Source organism: Macrobrachium nipponense, chromosome 47 (assembly GCF_015104395.2).
Source record: "Macrobrachium nipponense isolate FS-2020 chromosome 47, ASM1510439v2, whole genome shotgun sequence".
Classification (NCBI taxonomy): Eukaryota; Metazoa; Arthropoda; class Malacostraca; order Decapoda; family Palaemonidae; genus Macrobrachium; species Macrobrachium nipponense.
In genome coordinates, this window is record NC_087222.1 from 30931182 (window position 1) to 30956819 (window position 25638).

Sequence of the window (25638 nt, forward strand, 5' to 3'; positions counted from 1 at the left end):
AAGTGCCCTGCATGGGCTGATGGACAGTCCACAGTAATTTGGTCACCACCAAGATCACCTCTGATAGGTCCTTAACCACTTTTGTAAGGAGATTATTTGTCAGCATGCACAGGACCTCACACGAAGGCTTTCTCCTCATTGACAATGCACCTGCATGTCCTTCCAAAATCCAGATGGCTGGTGATGGATGTCATACCAGGGTCATGTTTTTGCCTTCTACTACAACTGTACTCATACAGCTGATGGACCAAGGTGTCAGTGTTGCAACGAAAGATGTATACCAGAGGAAGTTCCTGGAGGAAGTGATGGTGGTGTTTGAGGATCAGGATGTGAAAGAGCAAGGCTCAGATACACCAGGGGAACAAATGCTAGAGGCTTTCAAAAAGTATTCACTAAAGTCTGCCATCTACAACTTCATGTACGCTTGGCAGGATGTCACTATACAGACAGACCACGTAAACTTGGAACCGTATCACAAGGAGGGAGAAGGCCTGATTGACTTTCAAGGTTTTGATGTTGACGACTTATGGCCAGCTTGTGGGGATGAAGTAAGGGAGTGGTTGGATGACAATGGTGATGATCCTGGCTTCCATTAGCTGTTCGACAGCAAGACAGCTGCTGCAGTGCTGACGGCGAGATGGAGGCAGCCCCCAGAAGATGACGACTACACCAACACCAATTCCAGCGCACACCCAACCCAAACCTACAAGAGGATGTGGAAGATCTTGAACAAATTCATCAAACTGATGGAGAACCCCAACATTAGCTGCAACTGATTTGCCAAGGCCTTAAGAGATGGTTAAAGAAGGTAAATAAATGTGTTGGCTCATGATTGCAAAGCAGAATCCTTGTTGTTTTCGTCAGAGTACCCTGTAAAGCTTCTTCAGACCCCTAATCCCCAAGCACCCATGCCCATTGCCAAAGACATTAGCAGTCTTTAATGACATGCCCGTTTCTTCCAGCGAGGAATCTATGTCTCTGCAGTCTCTGACAGACCCTCTATGCACTACAGTGCCTCTTCTGATTAGTTTCCCACTTTGTGACCTCCTAAAACAACAAGAGATAGTGGTGGAGAAGGGGGAGGACTTGTAAACCCTCCTTGTAAGTCTTCCAGTCCACACAAGCAATTTCAGCATTGCTCAAAACACAAGTGTGTTGGGTTTTTATTTCATGTCCTGATAAACCTCTGTTTATCAGGACTGTACAGAGTATTGAGTTGTTGTTTAAAAGCATATATTCAGTCTTGCATTGTGACAAAACACAAGAAAAATGGCACTATCTTACTGCTTTACTTCTGTAGTGTTTTCCACTCTGCATATTTCCAATATCTGTAAGGGGCTTAAATGAATTATTGCAGATAAAGGAATTACTTACATAATCACTTGTGGCAGTGTGCATAGCCCAGAGCAGTGCCTTGAATTGGCACACTTTCCCAGGAAACACAAACTGAAGGTACTTGCGAAACAGAGGTTTATCGGGACATGGAAATAATAGGAGCCAGAAAAGAAATGACATAACCCTCCCTGATTATTTCCACCATCAAGGGTTTTGTCTCTTAGTGTAGCCGGACACTCAAGAATCTTGCAAATGGCCTCCTATTGCAATCTGAGAGCTGCAATATCCAATATGGACATTAATATCGATAGACACAGACAAAACCGAGGGAAGATGAAGATTACAAGGAGAAAGAGGAAAACATTGGAAAGAATAAAAAGGTTAAGACTGCAAAGAACAAACAAGAAACAGACAGGATTGAGAAGCACTGTGTAGCAGAACACCCCTGTAAGGGACTAGTACCATCAGTACACCTCATGTGGTGCACTGCAGACATTACTTAAGGTTCTTTGCAGTGTCCCATGGCCCCTAACTGCTACCTCTTTCATTCCCATTACTGTGACTCCGTTCATATTTTCTTTCTTCCATCTGACTTTCCACCCTCTCATAACAATTATTTCTCAGTGCAACTGTGAGGATATCCTGTTGTACCTTACCTTTCACATCTCCTTAGTCAATTTCCTTTTCAGTGCTGAAATACCTCATAGGTTGGTTTGTTTGTTTGTATAGGGTTTTTATGTTGCATGGAACCAGTGGTTATTCAGCAACAGGGCCAACGTCTTTATGTGACTTCAGAACCACGTCGAGAGTGAACTTCTGTCACCAGAAATACGCATCGCTCACACCTCAGTGGAATGCCTGAGAATCGAACTCACAGCCACTGAGGTGACAGGCAAAGACCATAGCAACCACTCTACTGAAGAGCTTAAAAATACCTCATAGGTTCCAGCACTCTGTATTTGGCCTAAATTCTGTATTCCAAATCCTAGCAGATATCACAGCAGATGAAACTTCAACCTTGGTTGAACTGTGGTTACTTCTTACATTACTAGTTTCTAACTCTAAACAAGTCTACACCTTTAGAACTTGAAGATTGTGAGGTAGTCCTATCTGGTGCATCAAATTACGTTTACCAAACAAATCCTTTGGCAATAAAAGAAAATGATCAGTCATTTGTGACAAGAGAAAGCTTTGAGAGGGCACAGAACACCCTCATCCAAAGACATGCCCCCAGTTCCTTGGGTGTGGAGGCTTCTCTCCCTGCTGCAAGTCAGCCCTGAACTTAGGGTACTGACAAGCAAGGCATTAACACCCCTCTTTCAGAGGAGAATGCAAAACAGAGCAGACACCAGGGGGAAACCAACTACGTAACCTACCACAAGTTTGGTTAAACCCTTATTCGTATCCAAAATCAGACTAACATCCTGTTCTGACTTACCAAGTTCCTCTTTCTGAATCAAAGGGAGTATCATAATGACTGAGAAGTGAGTGAGTTTGGAGAGAGAGGGAATAGGTGAGGAAACTGGAAGGACTTGCCAGTTGAAGACATTCCTTTCCTATCCAGCACAGCAAAAACCATATGTACAGTGGTCAGCGCATATTCACGGGAGATGCGTACCAGACCACCCACGAATAGTTGGAACCTTATAAAAATGCTTAAAATGGCCTATTTTGTTAGTTTAATAAAACTTGAGAAAAACCCATTAAAAATTTTTATACCTGGTTTTTTAAGTTTTATAAGTGCATTTTATGATGAAATTGCTAAAAAAAACAAAAAAACAGGAATTTGTGGATATTTCTCATAGAAAAATACTGTGCACAGGAGAATTTCCTGCGAATAATGGGGGGATATATTCCACAGAAAAATCTGAGAGTCCGTGAATCCAAACGCGAATCTGTATGGGGGCACCCCACCATTGTGTTTGTTTTTATGGTGTTTTTACGTTGCATGGAACCAGTGGTTATTCAGCAACGGGACCAACGGCTTTACGTGACTTCCGAACCACGTCGAGAGTGAATTTCTATCGCCAGAAATACACCTCTCTCACTCTTCAATGGAATGGCCAAGAATCGAACCCGTGACCACCGAGGTTTGGCGCTTATACCATACCAACACGCCACTGAGGCGCTCTTTAACAGTGGGTAAGATTTGTTCCAAATAAAATTTTTATCTTTCAGTACAGCTGTGGTTGTGGAATAAAGTGAAGGTTTACAGGTTCAAATTCTAAACTTAACGGGCATAATCTGAAACTTCGATCATGCACAAATAATTACCGTCAAGATCAAAATCTGACACTCTGATTTCTTCCCAATGAGGTATTCAACTTTTCAACTTAAACCATGCACCAATTTCACCCTGAACAGCAAATTGTTTGAGCCCTACTAGTTTAGGAAAGTGTCAAAACTTTCTGGTTACAACTGACTGGCAGCAAATACTTCCCTGTAACTGACAGAATATTTGTCATATTATGTCCCAATGTTACACCTGCACAGGGCATAGCATTTTGGAAGCTGTAATAAATATATCAAAATTACTTTAATACTTACTTTAAGCTTCCATTTTACGTGCAAAGGGAAATGCTTCTTATCCTCGGCTAATCTCAGCTTTTCCGGAGGTCACTTTCATACAATTGGAAATTAGTGTGCAGTCAATTACAACATTAAAAGGAACATCAAACATCACAAGAGGGTTAGACAGAAACGCCACTCAATTATGAACTGTTTTATTTCTATATCTAAAATAGTCAATTCTGTGTATTTACATGGCTACATATTCTGTACCACTTAGAAGCTACAAAAATTAAAACTCGTGTAATATATGCTAGCTCAAAACCAATACAGTATTCACAGTTGTATGAGTATATCTATCAATGTTCTCTACCGATACGAACGAAATGCAATGAGGAAGACACACGGCCTAAAAATCTATCCTGGATAGGCTAACGGAAGGGGACACTCACAGTGACTAAAGGCATCATTGTGGACGGGTTTAATTCAACGTTTTACATTAAGGCAGATTAGCACAGTTCTCTCTCGAGGACGGAGGCAAAATCGTTGGACATTATGCAACACTGATACACACTTACAAACTACACAATACTTCACAGGTACTTTTTAATTTATGATCTATACATATGTTTTTATCATTATAAGTATACATACAGACACATGGAATCTTAAAATTAGCTATGATATCCTATTCCAGTAAGATTTTATATAGGCAATATTGTGGCAATGTTATGGAGCACATTCTTACAGACTCTTTCCTTCAACCAGAGATAAATCACAAAGAACGCCACATAAAATAGGTCTAGATTTTAATACTCAAGTTATTTATGAAGGTCAAAACCTCTTCATATTCTACTAACACATTTTTAATTGACAAAATCTTTATCCATTTTACATAAAATTCATTGATGTTCAAATTCTGTTGGATATTACGAAACATGTACGTAATCATTCATTACAATAATTTGATTTTGATTTTCCAAAATGCCTCTGTAATATGTGGATAACCTCTTAGATTTTATAATTTGCTAAGACAAAAGGTTTAACCATTGGAATACAAACAAAATTAAGTGAACGAATAAACTTAATCACAAATAAAATATGTGACCTTAAAAATCTTTGCGACTCAAAAAAATCTGATGACCGTAATTGTGATACAAGATAATTATACTGCGTAATTATATAACTATACAAAAACTACAAAGGTCTCGAGTAACAAGAGGAAAATACTTCTATCAGCCTTTATATCTGAATACATATTATACAGTCCCAAATGAATAAAATGCAAATACTGTACTAAAATACAATAACAAGTTATCATGTATGAATATACAAACCGTATAAAATGGAATTCATGTTGATGCCTAGCTCTTGGAAATATCAAGAAAAATAATTCCCTATAAATACAGACTAAAAAAAAAATATATGGCTTATACTGTATGCTTTACGAAAGGGCTAAGATTAATTTCATAAGGAATCGACTTAAAAGTAAAATTTCTTGCATAGGGAGACTCCTTTCTGCCCTGTGTAGTTTGTGACACAAAACCTCTCAAAAAATATAATGATACCCTTCTTAGACTATCCACTGACTGCTAGTCTACTAGCTGCCTCATTTTTCAATGGAATATAACATTTGTAAACATCTGAAGCGTTTCCTTCTCTGGAATAGAAAATGAGTACGTACACCTTACAGTCCAACAAACTCACTCAAGGATACCAGTCTATGAGAGTGAATTAATTACATAAAGCCACAAACCTCTGTGCAGTACAAAAATCAATACTTTGTAATCACATGAAATTTTATAGTTTGTCCATCATGTAGAAAATGTTATGGAATTATAACTTTACTATAACAATTCAGATCACAGTTCCAGAAAGAGTTATGGACATTCCTCCCAAAAAAGCATCAGTAAATGCATCACACGACCTCCAAATAACAAAATGCTTGAGAGAAAAGATTAAACACTTTCCATGGACTGCTATTGAAAATCTCCAACAATATTTTAAGTACTTCAGTTGTAGCATTTAGACAACTTACAAAAAAAATAAAAACGCTAGTAACACCACAGGGACTATTTCCCACTCATATTTTACTTGATATAACCACTATCACTCAAAGTTAACTTTACCAGCTTCTATTGTCTTTGTTCACGATACTTCTAATCAGCTACCTTGCTTATTCCGAGGCGAGTTTTCCTCTCCATTTACAACAGACAGACAATACAATTCCTTGCTTTCTCTGTGATGTCGTCAATAACCTCATGCTCACCAACAAAATAATGCAAGGATTCTGTACAAACATTTTCCAATCAACAAAGGCCTACAGAATAAGTTTGTACACAGGTCTACTGAATACGATCTCGTTTCTGATATATAAGAATGAATGACCAATCCTTTCAAGTCTGAATACGATAAAGTACTGTTTTTACACACAATACTGTAACACTTGATCATCAGTCATTGCAAAAGGCCTTTGAGTGCTCAGCTGCAAATGGCTACCTTGACTATACCAAACAAACAACATACATCACATGACACGATACTATCACATAGTAATATTTGATACTTCAAACTCTCGAGGTTCTGAGAAGTATGTCGATGGTTTCGTTCCAAAAGCTAACAGTTATGAAAAAATTCTGACCACGACAGGTTACGTCCAAAATGAGATTCTGATCGCAAAATAATATTCACCGTCTTTACAGAAATATGGCATTTGGCAAAACCGGCTTCGCAGTCTGACTTACGAGTCGCACCACAAGCACTGACGTTTACGTAACTACGAGTGCAAGACTTAGGCATAAAATATTAAGACTATAAATCACAGAGACCCAGTCTCATTGTGTAGATTACCTACAGAGTTATAAAAGTTCTTGGTTTACAAAACTTGCCTTCATAAAGGGAGATAATTACCTTGCGAATGGTTTCCTCTCTCAACTTTACATTACATAAACATATCTCTGCATTATATTCATAAGATCAATGTATATCAAACTTAAAGCTTAAAATTTCTTTTTGAATACATTAAGCTCTTTTAAGAAAGGTGAAGGAATAACATACATAAAGCAATAAATGATTAGACTGCATCGTCAGGAATGATATAGTAAACATATAAAAATCTTTCTTAATCTCTTATTTCCAGCAGGCATAACCTCCTACCCATCGTCTTCAATCAAACGAGAAAATGCTTTGCCGAGATGTATATTTCATTACCACTCCAAATCCCACCTGAAAAATTTACACTATAGTTCCTTAAGCATTCAGAGGTGTCCTAATATTAGTTCACCAAGGCACTTTCCAATTTGAAAACCCGTCTTTGTTTTCCTCTTTTTCAACAGAAGGATTCCATTGGGAAATGTGGAATACTAAAAGATCACTGACCAATCCCTCAACAAAGGAATGACAATCGTATGATGCTGAATTGATAAGGCACTATGCCACCATCGAAAAAATTCACTGCTTGCCCTTCAAACCTACGTGCGTGTGATCTTGTGTTCTGTACGACTTTTTGCACAAGCTAGCAGAAAGCCAATGCAGGTGCGCGCGTTTGTAGGTGTGTGTGTGTGTGTGTGTGTGTAAGTATATGTGCTTGTGTACAGTTCTATCGAGGCACAATTCACAAAATCTCTCGTCAGCCTTCATTTTTGTCTCCCTAAACCCCGTACACAATATTTATTGCTCTTTCGGTACACTATACTTTCCTTTATACATGATATATACAGAGTAACTACATAAATGTGTTGTATTTCTTTACAGATATATCAATCATTCTTGATCGTATGACGTATGATATCCTTAGTGTGGCATTTAAACATACTTAAGATGAATTAAGCTACGCTCAATAGCTGTCAATAATAAATTACAGGTACCTTCTTCAAAGAAGAGGTACGAATCTGTACAAAAAAATCATACTCCACAAAATACACATTTTTCAGTGGATATGTCAATGCACAAATAGTTATTAAAAGTCTTAACTTAAAAGTAGTTTTGAATATTTAATAGAACCTCAATTCTCTCATGCGATGGAAATAAAAATACTCTAAAGTTAGCAACACTGCTCATCAGAGTAAGACAACGACACTGGTTACAGTACATGCCATCTGTCATTCTGTATTTGAATGTTCAATGTTTCAAACCTACTCTGATCCATTTACTGGATCAGAGATACAAAAAAACCAGGCAAGGTCCATACTGAAAATTATGACAAAAACTGACTTCTTTGAAGGAAACCAATGTACAGTCCACATACCAACCACAAATGCTTCAACTATGCTAGTAATCCAGAAAGTTATCCCCATTCTTTTCACAATCTCCAATCTGAGCAACATTCAATGATAGCTGTCCTTCCCAAGGAAGCCTAAAAGCAAATCTTTCACAGAAACTAACAATGTAAGTCAGTCAAAAACAAGCCAGACAAAATTGGGACATGTCATACAACATTTGTTACTGATTGTTCAATTTTTGTGCAAAATAAGAAGATACCTTTTGTTGTCTACTACTACTACTACTACTATTTTCTGGTAAGATTAAATTACACCTTTACACCCTGGGTCGATAGAAAAGGCAAAAAATCAATGAAGTGACTGTTGTCCCAGTAGTAATTCTTAAAGTTTAATCATTGGAATTTCTTATGCCGTTTGGATAACGGTGTGAGAGAGATACCCAACATACAAATGTAGAAAAATTTGTACTTCGTGGCCCTTGCGTCATGGATACACCTTTGGTATGAGAAGACAACTTGTACGCTGATTCGACAGACAAAACCCTATAGAGAATCTAGTACATAACTCCCACATTCTTATTTGCAAACCTAATTCACTTAATACTGCTCATATATCTTGCATTACAAATCCTACTCAGTTTTATAATACTTTTAAATGCTCGCATTGAAGAATGGGTGGTTTGTGGAACTTAAACATGCCCAAGCCTGGTTTCAGTACAATTTTAGAAAGAACGACAGATGATAAGCCCTGTCTAGTATGGGAAAAAAAAAAAATGAGTCTGGTAAGTAAATCTAATATAATAAACATTTTCTGTAAGACGTACTAAGCTCCGTGTGAGAGTGAGAAAGACGGAAAAAAAACATGGAATGCATGACAAGTGAGCAAACAAAATACTTCCGATATGAAGCATGCGGACAATAAATTACAAAAAGAATTGTAGAGACCAAAAGAAAAACAAATATATAAATCATAACAGCACGTAACGAAGAAGTGTCCACTCTTGCGAGTCAAAAAACTAAATATCTAACTACTAGTTTCTAAGCCTTGTTTGACAGTTAGCTATTTCCCTGCAATTGCAATCAATTCCCTGAAGAGAACTTGATGCAAGTCAAATAATTTATGTTAATCATCCCTTCATCAAACTGACGACAAAATGGTTTCAAATGGGATACCCAATTAACAAGACAAACCAAATCACACTTGACCTGAAACAAAGCACTGAGAATCTACTCTGTGAACACTTTTAACATGGAACTGGAATGCATCCAAAGGCAATTTCTAAAATTTGCTACAAAGCATAAATGTACAAGAGAGTAACGATAAGAATCACAGGGAACCGAGGGCGTTTCTTTGAGTGAGAATTTACGATGGAAGGCCTGCAGGTAATGCGAACACACCAACCTTCGTTTCGAGGGTTTTCCAACACACCAGTCGTTCGGAATCCTCACCGAGCACAAGTTAATCGAGGTTCTATCAAACAACGAAGGCATCAAAACCTGACTAAAAATAGTTCTGCTGCAAAATAGCTGCTTATTTTTTGTATAAAAGTTAAAATATCTACATTATTGACACCGAGGAATCGTTTCTTAGCATGGAGAGTGCCTGAAAGACCTCATCAAAGGTACCAGCAGGGACGGCGGCCCCGCCTGTCGTAAGAACGGATGCTGGAGGAGCTCGAAGGCCGTCGCCCTCTGTCCAGGGTCCCTCACCAACATTTTTTCCAGGAATCCTTGAAGTCGGGGCGATATCTTCACGGACGACACAAAAGGAGGAAGTCATTAATAGGGTAAAAGTGACATTAATTGATGACGGGTTTTCAGGCATCTAACTAACAAAGGTTTTTTCTATTCATTATCAGTAGGCTAGTCACAGAGGACATGATAAGAGGATGTGTTGAGAACATGGACATTATTGAGAATTAAGCAAACAACTCTGAAACACTAACCACACTACTTTTGCACCTAGTATTTGCTTTGCTCTTCTTCCAAAAAACAGAATATTGTCCCAGCATATTACTGAATATCTGGATGTCCATTGATAGGCAGCAGACATCCACACACACAGCTTTGGCAATGGTAAAACTAAATGCAAATCTGACTTAATTCTTCCATCTCCCGTAATATCATCGCTGTAGAAACAGGTAGTTTTGAAAATACCAAATTACCTGGCAGGATCAAATTGTCTCATCTTTTAAAAAAATAGTTGGTGTGAAAAGGATAGCTTGGAATTGCTGGTAAAATGCCCAACACTGCCACGTAATCTGAACCATTACTTACAATGTGAATCGTGTACAGTACTGGATCGGATTATTGATAAGGTCCTTGTTTTGCTAAGGTACACCACTTTCTGATCTTTTGTTTCACATTTTAAGAGAGCATCTAAACTACCACAAGAGTTGAGTCGTCTGCATACTGTCATAATTGCAAGGACATTAATTATTACAATGAATCTTTGCCATACAACATCTGAGACTCAACAAAATTGCAAGCTTACAGACAAATTTGAATGGTGGTTAAGATAAACATGAACAGCAAAATAACCAACAGTTATATGATAGAAGTTCTAGAACAAAATTTCAATGCAACAATAATTTTGTCAACAATATCTGTCTCTACTTTCCAGCGATCATCCTAAGTTAGCAGATGCTAATGGATATTACACTACTGTGACTAGCAATGCAATTAAGTTTTCTTGAACTGCTTGAATTACACACAATCCAATAAAAAGACGTTTATTTATTATATACTGTACCATGGAATATCACACTTTTTTCACCTGGGGCAATAATTACATGTGATAAATTAATTTTCTTTTTAATAAGAGTTATATAAGCTAAATCTAAAGTTATTTCAACTAAAGCAAACAAGGAATTTAGGTCAAAAGCCTAGTGCTCGGACCTATGAGGTCATTCAGCTCTGAAAAGGAAATTAAAAGTGAAAATATTTGAAAGGTGCAACAGGAAGAAAACCTCAAAAGCAGTTTCGCTGTGAATCAATTGTTACGAAAGGGTGGAATATGAAGGGAGGTACAGTAAAAGGAATGAAAGTAGTTCAAGGGAGGCTGCAAAGGACCTTCAGTAATGCCTACAGTGCTCCACCACATAATGTGCACTATCAGCCCTAAACCCCCTACAGCACTAACGCCCCAACTGCGGGCGTTTTCAAATATTAAAAATTTTCTTAACAATGTCAAAGTAATGCCTACAGTGTTCCACCACATACGTAATGTGCACTAACCCCCCTACAGCACTAACACCCCAACTGCGGGCGTTTCAAATATGAAAAATTCTTAACGATGCCAAAAAATAATATCTTTACAGAAAAATCACACAAGACTATAAATGATCTGCAAGAACTCATGGAAGAAGCAACGCACTCACTCACCTTATGAGAGTTTTTCAACTTGGGAGGGGGCATGTCTCGGATCCGTCTCATGGCCTGCAAGGGAGGCTCGTTGAAGAAGGGAGGCTCCCCGTCCACCATCTCGATTATCATGATCCCCAGGGACCAGATGTCTACCTCAGGTCCGTACGGCAGGCGCGAAATGACCTCCGGAGCCATCCAGTAAGGCGTTCCCACTAAGGACTTGCGTTTCGGCAGTTCCTGAGATACCTGGGCACAGAACCCAAAGTCAGACAGCTTCACCTGGTGAGGGAGAGAGAGGGTGATTCTTAGTCTCTTCATAATTAATATCACTACAAATACAACAATATTGCTTTGAAGGTAAAATAAGACCCTACCCTTGAGTGTAACTCTTGGTTCAGTGGTACCCCCGTATTCGCGGGGGATGCGTACCAGACCCCCCGTGAATGGTTAGAACCTGCTAATAGTTGGAACCTCTATAAAAATGCTGAAAACAGCCTATTTTGTTAGTTAAAACTCAAGAAAAACCCATGCAAATTTTTATACCTGGTTTTTATAGTTTTATCATAAAAAGAGCATTTTATGATGAAACTGATAAAAAACCAGGAATTTGTGGATATTTCTCATAGAAAAATATCGTGAATGTGCGAATTTTCCGCGAATAATGCATGGAAATGTTCCCGAATGTTTGAGTCCGTGAATTCAGAGAACGCAAATACGGGGGGTCCAAGAATTCCACTCAGGAAACAGGTCTTATTTCACCCTTATCTTCAATGAACTCAAAATGACAATTTGTCCAAAAATGACAATTTGTCCAAAATTGCATTTTTCCTAACTATACAAACCTGAGGTCCTTTTACAATAGGAAGGTTACTAGCGGCAGCTGGATAGGTCGTAAGCTTTCGAACAAGGGGTTCGGTAGTTAACTGCTTGTCCGACAGGCGCGTGCGCGCGACTGGGAGGTAAACAATCACTTTTGCTGTGGCCAAAGCAAAAAACTGCAGAGTGAGGGGTGCATGAGGTGGGACTATGTGTAAAAGGACCTCAGGTTTGTATAGTTAGGAAAAATGCAATTTTCGACAAATTGTCATTTGTTCCGACACGGCATACAAACCTTCGGTCCTTTTACAATAGGAAGACTCACTTCTTGGTGGGAGGAATATGAGTCTTTGTGAACAGACTGGTGTTCGCCCAACCTTGGAATGCCTCCCTGGTCGTAAGAGCGAGGGAGGGATCCAAGCCTCTGTCCGATTGATCGGGGTGTGCACCGCAGGATCAATGGTCAGACCTCTGGACCAAGTACTAAGAGAGAGGCAAGCGTATCTCTTCGTACCAGCAAACAAGAACAAGTTCCTATTTGCAAGAGGCAACATAAAGTTATGGTTTGTCTCTTGTTGGCATCCACTTCCCCCCCCTTGGAGGAAGTGGTGGATATTCGCTCCCATCCCTAGTGAAAGGGATAGGATGGGGCTCTGTCGAGTAGCTCACCTGCATCTCGTCCTTATCCAGCAAGGTGATGACCGTATCCCTCTACCCACAGGTAGAGGGGGAGAAAAAGATAGGAAGAGAAGCCAGTCACTCTCTCAATTCACTTATCTATTCTTACAGTCACACCAGGACTCGATGCTGTTCAGCCTGCTAGGGTCTGGGTTAGCTACACAACGTGTGAGCAGCCACCACGGGTCCCAAGGAAAACGATCCAAGGACCTGTGGGCAATATCCAAAAGGTAGAAGGAGGTGCCAGTAGTCTGGTTGTACCAGACCCCTGCCTTCAGTACCTGCGCCACGGAGAAGTTCTTGTGTAACTCGAGGGAGTGTACTTCTAGGTCATCTTGGTGCTGACGAAGAGTCTTCAACACTCAGCCTGGGATGTCGAGTTTCTTCAGAAAGAAGGACTCTAACCGATCGTCAGGGACCGAAGGGTTCTGAGTCTTCGCTACGAAGTTCGGTACGAAATCGAGCGTCACGAATCCCCATCCCCTGGATGCTTGACTTCGCAGGAAAAGTCATGCAATTACCTCAGAGGAAAAGAAGGGAATGGTCGCATGACCTATCCCTCTTCTCGACTTCGGTGATGTCCTGTACCCATACTGGTCTATCCGTCTGCAGCGAAGTGTCTCACATTCTCCTATCCCCATGCAGTGAAGTTCTTCTTCTCGGTAGTGGATAGGACACCGACACTCAATGGTGGGTGTCGATGGTATGGGTACTGTGACAAGCCGTTAGGACGAAGAAAAGACTGTTATGGAACAACCGAACTAAGTCCACAGCGAAGTTCGTAACTGACTTGGGCGCTCTGACAGCTGCCGACTGACTGCGTTCGGTAGGAGGCAAGTTGTCCGAGCACCCGAGCAAGTCACGTGACCTTCGCCTTAAAAGGGTTATGCCAAGAGACTAAACAAATAATTTGTTCGTCACCGATGCCAGACGGCGAGGTGATGATTCTCTTAAGGCATGTGCCCAACAGGCGAAAGTCAATTGCCTTCTAGAGACCGAGGTCCTTGATGGCAAGATATCTCATAGTATAGTTGACGCTCAGCTAAGGAGAAACAACACTGTGTCGTTGAAGACGAAGGTGTACAGCCTACGTCTTCACAGCTGAATCGAGAGAAGGATTCTCAAGATTCTGAACCTGTGCTACAAAGACTGAGAACGCTAACCGCTATTCATTGCTGTCCGGTGAGGATCGTAGTTGCAATGAAAGCGGAGCGCTTTTCAGTAATGAAGACACAGGGAAATACTGCCTGAAGAACTGCTTCTCATGGGCTGAACATTTGGAAGTAGAGCTGTCAGGTAGGAGAGTAGGCGATGTCTTCTGACACATCTGTTAATTCGGGGCGAACAATGCATAATTGCACACCTGCGAATACGAGATATTTTGAAGACAAACTCATACTGGCTCGCCTTCCCAGCGGAACTAGCAGTTGGAGAAGAAAAGGAGCAGCCATCGCCTTACGGCGATGGCCTCTCAGAGCCTGGGAAAACGTATCGTCAGGAGAAAACGTTTTCCCGAGGAGGGTTACGAACTCATACTGTAGGTAAGGGTCTGCCGCCACTGTGAACGTCGTCTGGGTGGGGCTGATCGACACCTGACAGGAGAGAGCCGATACCGTCCTCCGACTCATTCCAGTCCTCGTCGAGGTCGAAACCTCTCAGGAGGACCGAAGGGGTATTCAAAATACGGTGTCCTAAGACACGTAGAAACACCTCTGTCGCAGTAGAGTAGAGGAGGTGGAAGTAGCTTGTTCGACCGGCCAGAACTGAGAGAGCCTTCTTGTCCGGAGACGAGAGACTACCTGGTTCAACACAGTCGGCAAGCTCGATCGCGGCAGACCCACCGTCGATTTGGGTTCCCTCTCGGGCCCCAAAACGACTCGAGCCAAGACGTGGCTCTGCTGGTGGGAGCAGCGATCCTTCCCCGAGGTCGTTGTGCTGACGAATCAGCGCCATAACCTCGGCAAAGTTCCTCTGGATCTCGGAAGTCACAGCATCTTGCAGAGTAGGACCGTTAAGCCCTTCGAACAAGAGCATATTCCGAGAACCTTCCTCCTAAGAAGGGGGAACAGCGACAGCCCTCTCGGTCTCCTCCAGCCACTTGCGCATACGTCCTGGCCGGTCCAAGAACCGTGCCTGGCACGTAGGGCGTCGTGGTGGGATCATGAGGGGCGCACCCCTCACGATCACTCCTCAATACCTCGCTCCTCCCGGTGTAACCCGAGGAGGTTGAAGGTACGGGAGAGGCAGACCTGACGCTCCCTCCTTGCTCGCTGGCAGAACCAGCAGGCTTGGAGGGCTGCAGGCGATCGTCAACCCGCGGGTGGCGATCGAGCTGCAGGGCCTGGTTGAACCGTCTCGCTGTGGAGAACGGCTGGACTGAGCACAGCGGCCCCGATCTCGAGTGTCAGAAGAGCTGGTGCTGGTTGCCGTACCCGATCGCTCTCTGTGAGAGCGACGGTCAGGCGACCTGCAGGCTCCACTGTCACGGTGAGACCGGTGCTTGTCATCATGGCACGTCAGGTCGCTGGTTCCAGCGTGGCTAGCACCGGCGAACGGGGGGACCTCTTCCCAGCCTCAGCCCGTGGCCGGTCGGTCGTGGACCGTCACGTCAGCCCGGGTAGCAGCTGGTCGCCGCGAGAGCAAGAGCTGGTCTGTGAGAGTCGCGTGAGCAGCTGTCACCAGTCTTCCGCTCCGTGCCGTGAACCTGACGCTGAGCGGGCTCAGAGGTCTGGTTCCTGGCTGCACGATCGCTGGTAGGCGACCGTACACTCGGTACCTCCCGCGAACGAGAGGCCGAGACGGACCCTGATGCAGTGGCAGAACCACTGACACCAGGCGAGAAAGTACCGGTGTTAGCCGGTACCCCTCTGGTCCCAGTAGTCTTCTTCCTTGCGGAAGAAGAGACGGGCCCGCGCTCCCGAAGGAAGGGAGCAGGAGGACCAGCGGAAGGAACCCTACCGTCCCACCGAGTGTGAGGTGGGACGGGTCCCGAGAAGCTCCCAAGGGGAGACTTCTTAGGAGGGAGAAGGCAACCTTCTTCTTCCGGCTGTGAAGCCCCTTAGAAGTCGAAGGGGAAGAGGCGGCAGCCGACGACGATGAAGAAGATGAAGACGACGACGACACCTTCCTCTTCTTCGTCAGCTTCCTCAGGACAGACGTACCTGTACAGACAGACCAAAGTCTGGGGTAGTACCACCACGAACAGGGACGACGTCAGCAGGTATGGGCATCTCAGGAACAGCAGGCACAGCCAGCACAGCATCGGCAGGGACAGCCAGCGCAGCAACGGCAGGACAGCTAGCGCAGCAAACGGCAGGGACAGCCAGGCGCAGCAACTGCATGGGACAGTTCAGCACAGAATCGGCAGGTACGGCAAGCAAGCACCGGAAACACAGGAGGTGGAGCAGCAGCCAGCAACATCCTGGTACCGGCGGCAGGTCCAGGGTCGAGCTCTAGGGCAGCGGAAGTGTGGTCGCGGCAGCGCGGCAACCACGAGCGGCGGCGGCACGACCCCCTCTCGGTACGGCGAACGGCACTTCACAGCGGCTGTAGGCAAGGCTGTTACCACGTGAGGCGAGTTACACCAGGGTGAGGAGGGACGTCGTCACCTGGAGTCGATATCGTTGTCGTGGTCACCACTCCATGGGTGACCGCAGAGGCCCAGACATAGAACCGCAGCCCTGGACACTAGGCACGCCCTGCAAATCGAAGGACGCCCATACCTCACCAAGGTCCACCCTCGTGGCAGTAGCACCTACGGAAATAACAGTAGTATTGATTAGTGGGGTGGAAGTCCCCTCGCGAGGGGGGTGGGGGGGTGAGCCCCACACCGAACGAGCGGAAGACCCAGAATACAATTGTACATCGGACACCGAGTGCCCTCCCCCCTCGCTCGACGGATCGGGCGAGGAGACGAACCCAGATAACCTTCCCCCCCGAAGGGGAAGGGCATCTGTGGGAGCTGAGCGGGGGGGGGGGGGGTTCTCGGTCCCCACCCCCGCTCAGCACCCATGTACCCAACAAAAAATAATAAAGAGCCCGAGAGCAATCGTGCCCTCGGCACCGAATGCAAGGGCATAAGGATCAATTCCCTGACTGAGCGGAACTTGAACCAAAATAAATATTGATGCAATCAATAATAAAAGGAATAAAATGAAAAAGAATCTTGCATACGATTCACTTCACAATGAATAAGGGCTCGGATCGAGCGCATTTGCGCCCTCGGTACCGAGCGCAAGGGTAAAAGGATCCATTCCCGATATGAACGGAAACTTTGATCCATAATGAATTGATGCAATCAAAATATATATGAAAATGAAAAAGAATACTGCGCTTGCGATTTCACTCATACAAAATAAAAAGGGAAGGATCAATTCCCGGGTAAGAGCGGAAACATGATCCAAGTAAATAATGCAATCTCAATAAAATATGAAAATGAAAAAGAATACTGCACTTGCGATTTCACTTCATTCAAATAAAAAGGGGAAAGGATCAATTTCCGGGTAAGAGCGGAAACTGATCCAAAATGAGTATTGCTACAATCAAAATAAATATATGAAAATGAAAAAGAATACTGTACTTGCGATTCCACTTCCATACAGAATAAGTTTTCGTGCCGAGCGCATTCGCTTGGCAACCGAGCATACAGGTCAAAAAAATAAATAAATAAAAGGGTACTTAACTTACGATTTTCATTTACACATTTCAACCAAAATATAAGCTCGGAGCGAGCGCTCTCCGCCCTCGGCACCGAGCATACACAATACGAGGATCATTTCTGGGAAAAATGAATTCCCGCACTTACGCCCTTCAGTCCCGGCACTCGGGTAATCGGAGGGCGTGGAGAAACCAAGATCCTTTAATTCACAATTGAATTCAATGGAAATAAAGATGAAATGATTGTACTTACAATTCAGTTTCACTAGATAAATAGAAAAAGAAAAACACAACCATGCGAAAGCAACGACGACGAAGCGGGCAGAGAGCGATGATACACACGTCTACACGCCAGCAGGCCGAAAGCAAAAGTGATTGTTTACCTCCCAGTCGCGCGCGTGCGCCTGTCGGACAAGCAGTTAACTACCGAACCCCTTGTTCGAAAGCTTACGACCTATCCAGCTGCCGCTAGTAACCTTCCTATTGTAAAAGGACCGAAGGTTTGTATGCCGTGTCGGAACAACACAAGGTTAATATGAGAACTGTTTTAAAATTAGGAATAGGAAAAAACCTGAAAAATTACACAAACTGTACACATCACAGATAATCCACTTACCCTTCCGTCACTTGCTAACAAAATGGAGTCACTTTTTATATCTCTGTGAATTACACCTTGAGAATGCAAGTAAGCCAGTGCTTTCAGGCACTGTCGACACACCTGCGGAAAAAAAACTGCATAAGCAAATATTTACAATGCATGCAAAACTGAGATCCACATTCTACATCAAATCTTTTTAAAACAAATACAGGCAGTCCCCGGCTTACGACGGTCTCGGCTTACGACGTTCCGAGGTTACGACGCTTTTCATTATACTACTCAGAAATTATTTCCAGGGTTACGCCGCCTAAAAACGCTGATCTGGCAGATGAAATATGACACCAAACATGCAAAATAATCTATATTTAAACGTTTTATGATGAAAAATGAAATAAGAATGCAGTTTACATAAGTTTTGAATGCACCTAAAGCATTAAAATAAGGTTTTCTTAGGATTTTTGACAATGTTCCGGCTTACGACGATTTTCGGCTTACGACGCATCTTAAGAATGGAAACCCCCGTCGTAACCCGGGGACTGCCTTTACGTTAAAATACAGTAGAGACCCGGTTCACGACCGTATTAGAACTCGACATAATCGGATTTCGCCACTAAATTTCCAATAAACTTTGTATCTGTTTTCAACCAAAAAACCAGTTTCCGACCCCCTCGACCATATGATGTTTGTAAACAAAACTGTTTCCGCCAGCTGCCGCTAGTTGGCGTCATCCAGTGCTACCAAATGTAGCATAATTTTCATGTTTTTTAGCATTAATTTGACCAAGAATTGGAGCTTAGCATAATTTCTTTCACAACTTAGGGTTCTAGTACAATTTTAGAATGTATTTTCACTAAAATTTTAAATAAAATGCAGAAAATTCCTCAATTTCATACACAGCTATAGTGAATGTATCTTCAAGTGAAATTGCCTCAAAAGCAGCACTAACAAATGAGTTAATTGCTAAGTTTGAACCCAACTAAGGAATGTTAAATTTTGTGAATATAAATAAATACCACAGTGGGACATGACAAACAATCAGTAAAGTGTTAATAATGTTTTTTTTCATGAGTAAAAGAATTACTTTTTTTCCTTTTTAAGTTTATTTTTTTCAGTAATCAAAATTTTAATTATGTCTGAAGTGATTTTACCACAATTTTCAAGTATTTATTCATTGTGTATGTGATCTTATTAAAAAGTGTTTCAGTGGCATGATAATGATCAAGTAATAAGTACGTATGTTTTTCTTCTTGAGTAGAGACTGGTTTGTTTGTTTACCTTTTTTTTAGTTTTATTTTTCAGGAAATATCAGTAAATAACAAAATGTTATATTTGAAGTAATTTTCACACATTTTCAAGTATTTATAATTGTTTATGTGACCTGTTAAAGAAAAATGGTTCTGAGTGGCATGATAATGATGCAGTAATAAGTAAAACTTGTTGTTTTTCTTCACATTTGTATGTGTGATCTTCACACATTTGTCAAATAGTATAATAGTGATTGCATATCAAATACTGTACTAGTGATTGCGTATGTGATCTATTAAAGAAAAAATGGTGTTTTATTACGAGTTTCCTAAACATCATCAAATTATAGTGATAATATTGTCTGTTCGTCACTTTTTATCATTTCACCTAATCATATATAAATGTTTAAATTTCCATACATCGTTGTTTTAGCTCAAATGTATTAGAGAAATGAGATAATGAATGATAGATTAATAGCATAATTCTGGCACAAAATTGCACCATATTTGGCATAAATTCTTGCTTGGACCGACTAGCATAATTTAGCAAAACGGTTGGTAACATGGTGACGCCACTCAGTGACTCAGCATTGTTTAAAAAGTCGCAACTAATGTTTACAAAACTTCAAACAGTGCGTGTCTTGTACACCTTGCGCGCATTTCGTTTGCTTTTTCGGTGGTATCAACGTAGACATATTCTAAAACCATGCTCACACTTGAGACGCGCGTTTTCTTCAGTAGCAATGCAATACGTATTTATTTAAGTGTTAGGTTTGGAGTGAAGGCAATGTTACGTACGTAGGTTACATGTGCGGTTTCGGTATCGAATGCAATCTTAAGCTTTGTTAAGCTTTCCGGTAAAGAAGACGTTAGTCATAGTTTATATCAGAGAAGCTACTATGCCATATTAAGTGCGTTTAGTAATCAAGAAATTAAGAAGAATCTTTTATGTCGTACTGTAATACGTTAATGTTTACGTGTAAGATTTGTAGTGAAACAGTTACATACGTAACATGTTCGGTTCGGTAGCAACGCAATCTAAGCTTTTTAAGCGTGCCGGTAAAGAAGAGGTTAGCCTTAGGTTAACTCAGAATCCGCTACGGTATACATTAATTATAGAAATTAAGTAGATTCTTTTATGTTACTGTAAACATACGACATTGTTTACGTGTGAGATTTGGTAGTGAAACCACTGTCACATACGTAACGTGTGCCGTTCGGTAGCGAACGCAATCTTAATCTTGTTAAAGCTTGCTGGTAAAGAGGAGGTTAGCCTTAGCTTAATCAGAGAAGCCGCTATGGTATAGAATAATTATAGAAATTAAGAAGATTCTTTTATGTCTACTGTAAAAAAGACGTCAATGTTTACGTATGAGGTCTGGTAGTGACACAGTTTACATATGGGAACGCAATGTGCGCGGTAACGAACGCAATCTGTATGCTTCGTATAAGCGTCCTCGTAAAAAAAAAAAAAAAAAAAAAAAAAAAAAGAGGAGGTTAGCTGATATTAAACTCAAGAGATGCTGGTACGTAATGGTATAGTAATTAAAGACATTTAAGAAGATTCTTTTACTTATGTGTACGTATATATGTACCATGCAGTACCATAATATTGTCAAAGTCCTAAAAGCTTGAAACCAGCCCTGATATTGGACAATTTGCCGTAAAAGACGCACCCTTTTTTTATAAGGACATTTATGAAACAAAATCGTTAGTATCATAAACATTACATTTACTGAAAGAATAATTTTCAAGCGATTTTGTATACAGTATTGCAGTCGACTCCGTAAAAGATTTACCATAAATTAATATCGAATGTAAATGTTTCTAGGCTTATAGCGAGATATGGTTTCTTTACTACCATAGTCCCGATATAAACCACCAGGGCTGCGCTATGGTTTGTTTACATCCTTAAATGCCGACTTTACTGTAGGCAAATTTGCAAGTTTTTGATAAATATAGATTGGGTTTAATTTTAATAGTTTATTAATTTACTGTAATAATTAGACTTGCTTTTCAATGCTTTTATTATGTTAGCAACACGTTTTATGCCTACCCACTACACTACGTTCTACTTACTATTTGACCTAGGTAGCCTATGGAGCTTGGTCAACAATCAGTTGGACACAGGGTAGTTTTCTTTATACTGTATATTACATTTAAAAAATTATAAATATACGTTTAACATGATATTTATTTAACTTTTAACTTTTATTTATTTGTTGTAATTTAAACATGTAATGTATTGTATAAAAGGCAAGGTTAGGTAAATAACTGATGGTCAAGAACGGATAATCCATTTTCAGTTATTTCTAATGGAAAACTTGATTCAGTTCTCGAAATAATCGAATTTCGACGCTCCTTCTGGAACGAATTATCGTCGAGAACTGAGGCTCTACTGTACATGTTATGGCTTTCAGGTGAAATTCCCAAGATATACGTATCAGCTGGTGTACTTTAGAATGCAAACACAGATGGTACAAGTCGTTTAAATGTCCATTGGGCTTGGCTAAGTTGCTTTCTTGCTTTAAATTTTTTGTCTGTTCAGATCTCTTCTATATACCTGTCCAACTATTATACCTTTAATAATCCAGCTCCACTTTTCATTTTCATCTATACAAACAAACCTGTGGGCCAATCTTATGAAAATCTAAAGAAGAGGAAAAGATGGAGCTAAACCTTCCAAATCTGAATGGGGAATGCACTACCAACAAAATCCATTAGGGCAAAAAATCAATCTATGTCAAACTTAGAATAATTAGAGTCATACTTCTCTTCTACTTAGAGACAAGCCCAATTACAAGTTAAAAGGCAACTTCATTGTGATTCTCTACCCGAGACATGAGTTTGAAATTTAATTCTGGAACCTGTTATTCTTTAAAACAATATTCTATTTTATCTTACTTGACTATTGTTCTCAGAGGCAAGAAAAATTTCATACCCCAACAGAGATAACATGTAGCAACATCTCTCAAGACAAGAAAATACTGTGAGAGGACCACAGCTTAGGAAGATAGTTAAAAGTTTTGCAGATAAGGAAGGCAGTATATGGAAGGAAAAGAAAGAAAATGAGACACACTCACAGTGGCAATCTGCTCCTCATCCATTCTCGCGTGAGTCACTATGTCTGTGAGGGCACCGCCTTCCAAGAACTCCATGACGACCCACAGCTCGTCCTCGACGAGAAATGAGTCATACATTTCGACAATGTTGGGATGGTGATAGTCTCGCATGATGACGACCTCGTTAAACAGGAGCTCTCGACGCTGCTGTTTGCGGAGGTCCATCTTCTTCACTGCTACCTGTAAAGGGTCCTTCAGTTAAGTACAAACTCACAGTAATGGAACAACACACAATGGGGGTGGCAATACCTTATTTACAAAAATATAAGCATCTAGTTTCATATGGGAAACCCAAGTGATATTGGGTCAGCTCCCAGTTGTCAATAAATCAAACCTGGGGGAGCCATTTTTAAAGTCCTAGTAAAATGATATTTTTTATGATACAATAAAGTTTTATACATACTTACCTGGCAGATATATACTTAACTATTAGACTCCGTCGTCCGACAGAAATTCGAATTTCGCGCACACACTACAGGTAGGTCAGGTGATCTACCGACCTGCCGCTGGGTGGCAGGAATAGGAACCATTCCCGTTTTCTATCAGATTTTCTCTACCACCTGTCTCCTGAGGGGAGGCTGGGTGGGCAATTAATTGTATATATCTGCCAGGTAAGTATGTATAAAACTTTATTGTATCATAACAATATCATTTTTATACATGCAACTTACCTGTCAGATATATACTTAGCTGATTCACACCATTGGAGGAGGGTAAGAGACAGCTAATTACTGACATAGACAGGAATCACAACATACGTTGTAAGTAAACAAAATAAACCTTGGTTCCTACCTGATTAGACGGAAGACTTCATGGTTACCGCCCAGGAGTCTGCTTCGTCTCAAGAGCCTCAGCGAGATATTGATCTATGGCTAAGAGTTCTTGTGGATCTGCCAAAGGGGTCTTATCCACTTACTCGGCAGAGTCTGAAAGGACTTTGTCAATGGGTGCTGATCCACTTACTTGACAAGAACCTTATTCAAGGAGCACAACACCGATCCCGATCACCTTAACCTAACACCCGTGTTAGTTCTAAAGATTGAAAGGAGTTATCCCCAAACTCCTCCCAAACAACCAAAAACTCGAACCACAAAAGCACGCATCCTAACATTATAGCACAAAAAAAAAATTTTTGTACAACCCTACTTGTCAGACACATTCCTAGTTCCTTACTGACAAAGGCAACGGCCGCCTGTGCGACATCAAGCACCCCTGCCAGTAGAAAACCAAGAACCTATCTAACAAGGAGGTTTACGTACACACATAAAATTTAAGGATCAGTATTTGCTCCAAGCCCCAGCACTATCCGCTGACACAAAAGGACCGAGAGAGAAGCACTTCTCATAGGTTACTTTGACGTCTTTTAGATAACGAGATGCGAAGACTGAGTTACATCTCCAATAAGTCGCATCTAAGATGTCTTTCATAGACATGTTTCTATGAAAAGCTAACGACATAGCAACCGCTCTTACCTCATGAGCTTTTACTCTAAGCATTTTGAAGGAGTCATCAGTGCATTTTTCATGAGCTTCTGTAATAACGCTCCTAGCAAAAAATGCCAAGGCATTTTTGGACATGGGTCTTTTTGGATCCCTTACAGCACACCATAGACCTTGTTGACAACCTCCAAGTTGTTTCTTCTTCTTAAGGTAAAACTTAAGAGCCCTTACTGGGCACAGTGATCTTTCTAGCTCCTCTCCCACCAAGTTTGAAAGATCTTTCACTTCAAAACTCCTGGGCCAGGGTTTTGAAGGATTCTCATTCTTGGCCAGAAACAGAGTCTGGAAAGAACAGATAGCCGAATCTTTCTTAAATCCAACCTCAGAATCAAGGGCGTGGATTTCACTCGTTCTTTTAGCCGTAGCTAGAGATAACAGGAAAATACATTTCCGTGTTAAATCCCTAAACGATGCAAGGTGAGGAGGTTCAAATTTTTCAGATGACAGGAACTTTAGGACCACATCCAGGTTCCAGCTAGGAGTACGTGGAGATCTGGATTTAGAAGTTTCAAAGGATCTTATCAGGTCGTGAAGGTCCTTGTCTTCATCTATTTTCAGGCCTCTATTTCTAAAAACAGCTGAAAGCATACTTTTATAACCTTTTATGGTTGACACCGATAACCGAGATTCTTCCTTTAGAAAAATCAGAAAATCGGCTATGTTAGTCACAGAGGTATCGGAGGAGGACAGCTTCTTCGCTCTACACCATCTTCTAAACGCATCCCACTTCAATTGGTAAACCCGAATATTTGATGATCTTCGGGCTCTGGCGATAGCGCTCGCAGCCTTGCTCGAAAGCCTCTCGCTCTGACAAGTCTTTTGATAGTCGAAAGGCAGTCAGAGCGAGAGCGGGGAGGTTTTGATGAAACCTCTTGAAGTGGGGTTGTTTGAGCAGATCTGTCCTGCTTGGAAGAGATCTGGGGAAGTCCACCGTCCATTCCAGTACCTCTGTGAACCAATCTTGAGAGGGCCAAAATGGGGCGATGAGGGTTAATCGCGTCCCTTTTGAAGCCACAAACTTCTTGAGAACTTCCTCTAGCAGTTTGAACGGGGGAAAGGCGTAGGCGTCCAGGCCAGACCAGTTTAGTAGAAGGGCATCTACTGCTATCGCTCTCAGGTATTCTACCGAGGAGCAGTTCTCTATCCTCTTGGATAGGAACGTCGCAAAAAGGTCTATCTGTGGCCTCCCCCACAGGGACCAAAGGCTCTGACACACTTGCGAGTGGAGGGTCCCTCTTGTGGGGAGGCCGGACTTGGTTCGACCTGCTGAGGCCTGTCCGCTCTCACTTTTTCCTCTCCTTTCACAAACCTTGTCAGGAGGGTAATGTTTCTTTCTTTTGCCCATACTAGAAGTTTCTTCGTTAGTTCGTGTAAAGGGAAAACGAATGGGTCCCCCCCCCCCCCTGTTTTCTGATATAGGCTAGCGCCGTGGTGTTGTCTGAGTTGACCTGCACCACCTGGTCTCTGACTTCCGGTTCGAAGCACTTTAGAGCAAGGTAAACTGCGAACAGTTCTTTGGAATTTATATGCCAGGCTTCCTGCTCCTTCGTCCAGGAGCCTGACACTTCCTTTGCTCCTAGAGTCGCTCCCCATCCCG

At 41.7% G+C, this 25638-nt stretch overlaps 1 protein-coding gene across 3 annotated transcripts in view; it reads right to left on the reverse strand.

Moving 5' to 3' along the window:
* Positions 1-4042: 4042 nt before the first annotated feature.
* LOC135204834 (serine/threonine-protein kinase PAK mbt-like) overlaps positions 4043-25638 on the reverse strand; it is a 48768-nt gene continuing 27172 nt past the window's right edge. For all 3 annotated transcript variants that reach the window (XM_064235042.1, XM_064235040.1, XM_064235041.1), the window contains 4 exons: positions 22504-22722; positions 18195-18296; positions 11447-11707; positions 4043-9811 (listed from right to left, as the gene is read on the reverse strand). In XM_064235042.1, coding sequence (XP_064091112.1) covers positions 9650-9811; positions 11447-11707; positions 18195-18296; positions 22504-22722 — 744 coding nt within the window. In that variant the 3' untranslated portion in view covers positions 4043-9649. The remainder of the gene's footprint in view (positions 9812-11446; positions 11708-18194; positions 18297-22503; positions 22723-25638) is intronic.